Consider the following 8,912-nt stretch of genomic DNA (forward strand, 5'->3'; position numbering starts at 1 on the left):
GATTTTGAGAAATTAAGCTTCAAACTGAGTTTCTTTCCACACCCCTTTCCCCACCTTTTCTCTTTCAGACCTCCAGCTCTCCTCTGCCCCTATCCAAACCTGTATCGCACTCTTTTTAGCTCTTTCTCCCAGTGCCACCCACCTACCACTGCCACCCAGAACCACCCAGACTGCTCTCCCACTCTCTTACCGCACTGAAATCCAGGAGGTCGCTGAGTTCCTTGTCAGTTCCCACTGCAGCCATTCTTTGCTGCTGTTCGTTCATACCCTTCAGTCTCTAATAAACCCTATGAGAGAAATTTGCAGATACAGGATTTTAATGGCACTAGCAATCACAAAGAGAAGTTACATGTAGTTCTTAAAAAACAGGGAGAATGATGGTAAATAATGATTCAAACTACTCTAGCTTTGCTGTATCCCAACCCTTATCTTAACCCATGAGATGATTCATATTGGCAAGTTGTTGGTCTCCCATAAGATACCAGTGCAGGGGTGCAGTGTGTCAGCACAAAACAAAAGCAATTCTCTCACTGCCAATGCCTCAAATTTATTCCTGTAGCTCAAACATTCTACTATAAATTAAAAAAGTATCCTAGTCACAGGCAAATCTTATGTATTTGGGAAGGTAAAACATACAAATCAGTAATCGAGTATCAGCTGGCTGAAACATACAGCTCAAATTACTAACACGCTGAAATATGGACCAATGAGGGAAAACAGACAACATGAGGCTACTTAACACACTTTCACTTTAGGCAGGTCTACTTAAACATGTTAATTTCTGAGACACTGCCTTGCCATCTGAGCAGTACAAGAGACACTGCCATGAAATGATGAATACTCTGCCTTTAGTCAAATCACTACCAAGTAATGACTTAAAAAATTGTCTTTCATTTTACGCAACTCTGGCAAATAACACAACCATATGTCGATCATTGCTACATAAAAGAGAATGTAATACATTTACAATTACAGACATAATTGGGACTATTGTTAGCCCAAGGAAATGGGGGTGAAAGGCAGAGCTAATGACTATATGCAAACACGTCATTACCAAATTACCATATGTCAACTCAGAAAGAACCTTGTCAAATGACACAGTGAGCATGAATACTGGATTTACCCTGTGTTTTTCATTCCAACGCAAGCCCGAGGCCGCTCTCTGATGCTGAGCGGTGGTTCTGCAAGCCTCACAGGGAACTAATGGTAAGGGGAGCGAGTGGAGGAATAGAGGCACTTGGACACCAACAGGTGGTGTGCTTTTACTGCCTCTTTTGTAACACAGCACTGGCATAAATTGATGCAATCAAAAAAACAAAACAAAAAGATGGGTGTCTTAGAGGAAATGCAAGTTGTGAAATGTAAACAAAGGGAACTCAAGAGGATCTGAAATTATGTCAAGAAATAAAAATATCAATATACAGCCACTTAAAAGCAAAACAAACAAAAGTATTTAATTAAACAGATCTTTTTCTACATAACAACACAAGTCACTTCTTGTGTGATGAACAGTGCAGTCCAACTCCAGTGAACTCAGGCGAGCAGAACTAATTTAACCTTGAGACAAGGAAAGGAAGTAAAAACACACACACACACACACACACACACACACAACATAACGCCCCAAGTGTAAATAGGCTAGGAACATGGCTGTCATTGCTTCTTCCAAACTTCTGGATAGGATGGCCAAAGAAGGACTAAATAGGTCAAACACACACACACTGAAATAAACTTAACATTCCCAATTATTATTTAACCACTGAGTTAAATGGAGTGGAGCACATGGAGGGGCTTAATGTAACAAAATGGCATCTTCGGCTACTGCTGGATCAATATTTGAAGCAAGCAGATTAGGGGTCTTTGTCACCCCACACAAGGCAGGGAAGGCAGGTCACTCTCCACAAAAGAGCCTGCACTTCCAGTGAAACAAAACACTAAGCTAAACAAATGCCTTACACTAAAAACTTTGTATTTCATGTTAATTCACGAGGGGCAAACACAACTCTGTGTTAGTTTTTTAACAATGACTTTAAAAAAAATAATGGGCCAAATTAAGTTCCTGTTAGCTGTCGAACAAACATGTATTTACTGGAGGATAACTGTTTTTGACATTTAAAAATTTATATCTACAATGCATAATTCGGTGCGCATAGATCGTGCAGTTTTTTGCTGATGTAAGTCACATCAAATGTTAACGTAAAAGCAAAGTAAGTATAACGTGTTTATGCCAATGCTATTACTACTGGAACAACAAGAGCTGCCGTACTGAACAGAAAAGGCATGTTCAACTGTTGATTCAAACACTACCCGAAAGAAACGGATGTTAACGTCTTGTGCCAGAAACATGATTAAAAATAATAACCACGTTGAGTCAAACACTTTATAACAATGACAGTAAACATCTAGGGCACCGCAGGATGTAGGCTGTGCATTATTTGATCATCTCCGCTAGGCCACATCCAGGGCCAGGCTACTGCTGACAACTAAACCCATTCACCATTTATTTTGAACTATGTTGACACCATCCTCAAAACTAACAAAACCATAATCTCCACTGGTGTCTTCCCGGCGAAAACAAATAGCGTGTAAAACAAGTGCAACGGCCCTGACCCCGGAGAATAAAGAGCAATGCTCCAAACTTCATGCAACAAATACAGAGCTCTTTCTTTCACATTTTAGGGTTCAAGTCGTGCATTATGAGGGAGTTCGGTAGTGGAGACGGTGGGGGTGGGAGCATGAGGAATTTCCTGCCAAATGTGTAATAAAATAAAGTCTAGCTGGTGGCCAGACACTTCCATAAAGGACTGTTTAAAGGGCTACCAAAAGGGTTTTATGGAAAGTTTGTTTCGGGTTTGTATGGAAAATACGCGTAGGCCCATAACACAAAGTTTAGCTAAAATGCTCGCCAACATTACACAACGTAAAGATTTCATATTTCCCACATACTCGCCACAGCTAATAGCGGAGACACACGGTGAAAAAAACAAAATGAGGCTTGTTAGGCAGGACTAACATTTAACGTTAGTTGGATCTTTTTGCAGAACAAAGGAGTAATTTCCTCCTCTCCGTGGTCGATGCGGAGACCATCACACACTTAGCTCGCCACCTCAAACCCAGACAAAAACTTACATCCCCCGCTTTAACCACACATTCCCAAAAACTTTTCGAAAATTGCAGGCGTCGAAATAGATGTCAATGAAAACCCATCGAATTCATGCAACTTCCCCCGAAACATGAAGTGAAAGAATGTGTTTTTACCTCTCCTCTCCAAGTGTCTGATATCCAACAGTAAAAAGAAAAGAGACTCGCAAGGGGAAAAACATAAAACTTCAAGAGAATTTCGACCTCAGTGCATGAAACGCATTGGAGCACAGTGGACGTCTTCCTTTTGTCCCGGTAAGCCTGCTTTTCTCACAGCGCCCACGTGTTTGCTTCAATGTAACAAGTCTGTGTGCAAACAAATCTATTATAGTAACTAATGTCGCGTCTTCCTTTTTTGTTGTTACAACTGAGATGATTTCATTCTTCTCGTAGACATCTTCACCACCTCCGTCCACATTGTCAGACGCAACAACGTATCCCTCCGCACAAATGTGAGGGCCTCAACGCCAGCGGTGTCCGATTTCAAACGCCTTTGAGAGAATGGGTATTTTTACAGAGAGAAAAATACAATTTTGACGTCTTCTGATGCCTAAAACGACGGAAATGCATAATTTCAAGGCTGAGTTTTGTGTACCATATCTGCAATCCTCAAAATGAGGGAGCGCTGCAAGAACTACGTCGTACGGCGGAAGGCTATCGTAAGAAAGTTACCTGCGATTACACAGCAGCAGCTTGACGAGATGGCACGATAAATGCGAAGCAGCTCAGCCAATGGGGAAGCGTGCACAGTTGACTGACAGCAACACCAGCCAGCAAACGGCTGGAAATACAATTTGTGCCCGCCTTCTTCTTGACGCTTACTTTCCCTGTGTGCTCAGGGAGGCTGGCTGAGGGGGGCTCCAACATGCCCGCTGACATCATTTTATTACTGTGGTTGCTGTGTCTTCCTTTCCTGTTTTTCCAAAAAAAACAATATACTTAACCGACGGCCTGAGATAATTTTGGTTTTTTTTTACAATAACAACAGCAACTGTTAACTAAATTATCATTTAAATGTAAATGTAAAATTTTGTCTCAACATTTAACGATAATACATGTAAATCTAGCTTCGTTATTTGCTGTTTTTTCTGTACCAATACAACTCTATGACATAAGCTGAATGCATTATAATGTGTGATTTAAAAAAAAAAAATATGATATTGACCTCCTGATGTATAGGTTGTTATGAGGGGACCTAACATGACTACTGTTTTCCTTTGTGTTTATTTGTTTGTTTTGTTATGTTGTTGTTTTAACCTAGCAATTACATGCACATAACATTGACTGGTTCCAATCCAAAGTCATGTTTCCATCCAGCTAACTACATGTAAAAATGACCAACTGCTGTAATCATGACACATTATTTCCATTATAATGTTGCTTTGTTTTATTACTGAGTGATTTGCTGCTTATTCTCTCAATTGATCTATTGATTAGTTTGTTTAGAAAATGTTAGAAAACAGTTTTAAAAAAAAAAAAAAAAAAAACTTCATGATTTACCAAACATGTATTCAAGTTGTGTGTTTTATCCCACCAGTAATCCCAGACTCAAAGATACACAGTTTCCTATCACACATGTCAAAGAAAATCATCAAAACCTCACAATAAAGAGACTATAACCAGCAAACGTTTGGCACTTCTGCTTGTAAAGTCAAAAAATATATAGATAAAATAATTGCCAATCCATGTCAATCGATTAAACAGTTAATCAACTGATCATATTTTGCTCTAGTTTACACATAGCTAGTCTTTTGCGAATGAGCTGATAAACATGAGACCAACACACCCCTAGTAACTGCCTGCTCCAGAGCAGAGTGGAGAGGAAGGAGAGCAGAGAGTATAGGATCACAGAGTAAGGGGGGTGTAGGGGGGAGGGAAATAGTTCAGAGAAAACAGTTCAGACAGGGAGGGCATACCGGATGATCAACGCAAATTTGTCTGTAATGTTAAAATGCTGCTTTTACAAGATAACAAAACCAGTAGAGGAACAGCTGAAATTAATTGCAGTTCAATTACCATGATGATGATGGACTACTTAAAATGGATATATGTTATGTTTAGATGACCCTGATATGTTTAACTTATGTGTTTTCAGCCTTTATTCACTATGCACACCACATCCCTTTGCAACTGTGTTCACATGAAACCACACAATAACCACTCTATTGAAAAGCATATGTAGGTGTTAGACAGCTGTTGTTTGTAACCTGAGGGCAAGCTTTGTCATAGAAGAGGGAAGTTAAGATGACCCTTTGTTTCCTGTCTACTACCTTCAAAATTATCAGGTTATATATACATACATTATATACATATAACATTTTAGAAAGGCAGAAAACACAGAATTCTCTCTTTAACATCTGAGCACACAGTTATCATTATGAACCAAAGGCTGTGGTGTCAAGTATCTTTTGAGTCACTATGTGGGCAGGATGCCCATATCATGGGTGTGAGCTGTATAACAAAATTAAGACATGGCAAATGCAAATTCTGCATAGCTGCCTAGTGTTATTATACACCCCTAATGGCTAAAACTGTCTATTTGCATAGAGGTTACCAAATGGAAGGGGGATTTGCTGTCAATAGGACATATAGGTAAATAATCCATTGGGTGTCCCCAGGGTAAAGGAAAAGCCTCAGCACAGAGCATTAATTAGTCTCATGGACCGTCTTAGGAATGTAATGGGGTTACTGCTTGGAACAAACGCACATATGGGCCATAAATACCTTCACAAACATACCCAGCGCACACTTCCATTTGGTTGCACACATGCAGACACACACAGGTACTCATATGCTCACACAAATATTGAAAAGCCAGGCGCAGCATCAGAAAATAATCACAAATATCAAAGAAAGGGCGTCTTGAGTTATTTATCTAACACCTATTTGGGATCCTTTCATTGAGGAATGTATTAATCAACAGATTAGATTTGAACAGATGGAAACATCTGTTTGAGGAAATGAATTTCTGGTTGAGGCAGAGAAAATCTCTCATATTCTCGCTTTTTCCAGTAGACGTTAGGCCTTGAGTAAGAATAGTGCTGTTGTCAGTATTAGCAATGAGGCTTGTAAGCCCTCCAAGTAGTTTGTAGTAACAGCTGGGTCTGACATGGAGAGCATGTACAAGGGCAGCCAGGCTGAAGAGAGGGAGGGGGCGGAAGAAAAAGAATAATAATTATAAAAAAAAAAAAAACATATATACTGAGGGTCTTCGCCTTAATGAACACAGACCTAATGGTGGCACTAAGTTCAACAAAAATAAGTTGTATGACAGGCAGCTGAGGACAGAGAAAGTGTACTTGAAGGCATCATTCTCTTAACATCACACCTATAATTCTTATTTACAAGTGAATATGGGCGGTGCCAGTTTTTCATTGGAGCCAATGGCAAAATCTGGTTTAATGTGTTATTCCTGATATTGAGCAATCCCATTTTATATTTAGCTGTTACAAAATAAGTAGTGCACCCTGGCATAGGTTATATGTAATTCTATAAAGATGAAATAATGCTGCTTCCCACTATGTTGTTTGTGTCAATTAACACATACTCTCAATTCACACAGAACAGATAGTGACCTCTGAAAGCTCCAGTTTTTATGCAAAAATTCTGTTTCATTATCCCCAGTCACTATGGGTAATCTACCACATGGCAACCACAAAGCTTACAGTGTCATTGTAAAGGGAGGACCAAACACAAAACCACAAACATGTCAGCTATAATCTCAAAATAAATTCACAGTACAATGGACGGTTAAAGGCCAAATGGAGAGGGATGCTGTCACACATGCCCTCGATGATTCCTTCAAGCTATTCCCTGGCTTCATATCTGTAATTATCGACAGATGCACATGGAAAATTAGCATATGTTTGGCACATTGGTGCTAATCGGTCATGTATTAGTGCATTTTAATGAAATATTTATCTGTGTACATATATTTTGAATTCTACAAATTCAAACGAGAAATAATAATGTGTAATAATATGTACTAATTACATGATCCTCTTTGGATCTTTTTTTTAATCCATAATGCTTTGTAGCGATCCAATAAAGAGGACAATCCCTCATCACAGTATAGACGCATTACAAGTGTTACCTTTGATTGTAATTGTTTTAATCTCCGATCAAAAAGCGGTGTTTTGTCTCCACAGTCTCATAGCTGGGGTTTAGTGTTTGTTACCCACCTCAGCACTCCCACATGTTACACACATTTATCCCTCATTGCCATCCTGCTCTGCTCATATGAAGCCAGTCATGCAAGCCAAAACCACATCACCAGGTTATATCACACACCACGATAAGCCTGTAAACATACAGTATAGGCAGCACACATAACGCACACAGAGCTTGCTGGTGAGGCAAGCTGCTCACCTCGCTCCATACTGAGCCCCTCACAGCCTGTAATAGTAGAGGCTTAGGTTTGGGTGGGGGAAGGGCAGAGGTGCACAGGTTTCTGATCAGACAAGAAAACTAGGCCAAGACCAACAATCCCTCTCCCTGAACAGCCTCAGCCCCTCCTAAATGCTACAACTTTGTTACAGGGCTGTGACAATCACCGGCAAGGTTGTCATTAATGGCGAAGCAACGGAGTGATTTTGAGCCACAACACGTGTATTTAGAGGCATAACGGCTTCTCATAGCTCGGGCTATGATTCATGCTTCCTTGCCCCTTTGGAAGCTGTCCTCCAATAAGAGTTAGAGGCTGGGGGTAGGAGCGGATAGATTGATAGTGTTGGCTGAGTGCCCATGCTCCGAGTCTATCTGTGCTGAAGGGGAGGAGACGGGGGGAATCTATCTGTTGTGCTCCTCTGTGCTCATGATAAACCGACTCCCGTCAAGCTTCTTCCCCCTATTACAGCTCGCCTGGCAGAAAACACCCAAACTTGCGCCGACTTCCAACATGTTAAACAACAATAAAATGTGCGGAGAGCGAGGGAGAGTGATTTAAACGGGGCAGTAATCTGCAAGGTTACACTATCACCCTTTCAGTGATAGTTGGAAAACATGTGTGAAACAGAGAAATTGTTTTGGAACAAGTGAGGACAGCATATCGTCCTGAATTCAAACAAGTATTCATAACAGGCGAACTTAAAGGGACACACAATGGACCCAGATTTTCACTTCATCACAAATGGGACCATCATCAGCAGAAAAAAAAAAAAAACGCAAAGTCTGTCTCCCTTATCCTGAAACTGTAATTCCCACAGAGCTCCACAGTGAGAAAGAAAATGAGTTTGAGGGATTGTCCATGACATTAATCCTCCCAAACACTACACTCCTAGACAGGATCCAATACAGACAGACAAACACAAAGCAAATCAACAATCTATTTACTAAAGGGAAAAACTAAATCAACAATCCTTTTGGCTTCTGTCTGCTCTCGTTTGACAATGGCTTTCCTGCGTGCCGCCTTCCTCTGTTCTTTCTCTGGAGATTTTTATGGGACCCCTCCCTGCCATCTTGGATTCCCATTATTGTGTAGTTGTATGGGTGCCCCTGTTCTGCCACCCACGCTTCAGGTACAGTGAACGGAACACCAAGCTTTCTGTTTACAAAGCCAGGCAATTGAGAAGCCCACCACCAGACTGTACAGCTGAGGAAAAGAGAAGAGACTGCAGTGGTAGTTGATTTGGAGATGGGTTTTTTTTTGTTGTTGTTTTGTTTTGTGTTTTGTTTTTGAGAGATGAATGGGGAAGGTGAGAGGTATAAAAAAACAGAGACAGAAGAGAGTGAAGCAAGCAGACAGTAGAAAGTGCCAGGTAGAGAGGAGCATT

At 40.6% G+C, this 8,912-nt stretch overlaps 1 protein-coding gene and 1 long non-coding RNA gene across 13 annotated transcripts in view; one reads left to right on the forward strand and one right to left on the reverse strand.

The window, feature by feature from the left end:
• Positions 1-3,572, reverse strand: part of tcf3b (transcription factor 3b) — a 27,718-nt gene extending 24,146 nt beyond the window's left edge. For 4 of the 12 annotated variants that reach the window (XM_051077288.1, XM_018667263.2, XM_018667258.2 and 1 more), the window contains exons 1-2: positions 3,259-3,570; positions 191-287 (exon numbers count right to left, since the gene is read on the reverse strand). In XM_051077288.1, the coding sequence (XP_050933245.1) occupies positions 191-265 (75 nt within the window). In that variant the 5' untranslated portion in view covers positions 266-287; positions 3,259-3,570. Of the gene's footprint in view, positions 1-190; positions 288-1,123; positions 1,144-3,258 lie in introns of those variants that run through there. The other 8 variants (XM_018667261.2, XM_018667260.2, XM_018667264.2 and 5 more) reach the window with 6 other exon arrangements.
• Positions 3,260-4,768, forward strand: LOC127143476 (uncharacterized). Its single transcript, XR_007814925.1, has 2 exons — positions 3,260-3,396; positions 3,535-4,768. It is a non-coding gene; the product is annotated as an uncharacterized LOC127143476 (long non-coding RNA).
• The last annotated feature ends 4,144 nt before the right edge of the window (positions 4,769-8,912 follow it).

The sequence above is a fragment of the Lates calcarifer genome, linkage group LG17, assembly GCF_001640805.2.
Source record: "Lates calcarifer isolate ASB-BC8 linkage group LG17, TLL_Latcal_v3, whole genome shotgun sequence".
NCBI classification, from domain to species: Eukaryota; Metazoa; Chordata; class Actinopteri; family Centropomidae; genus Lates; species Lates calcarifer.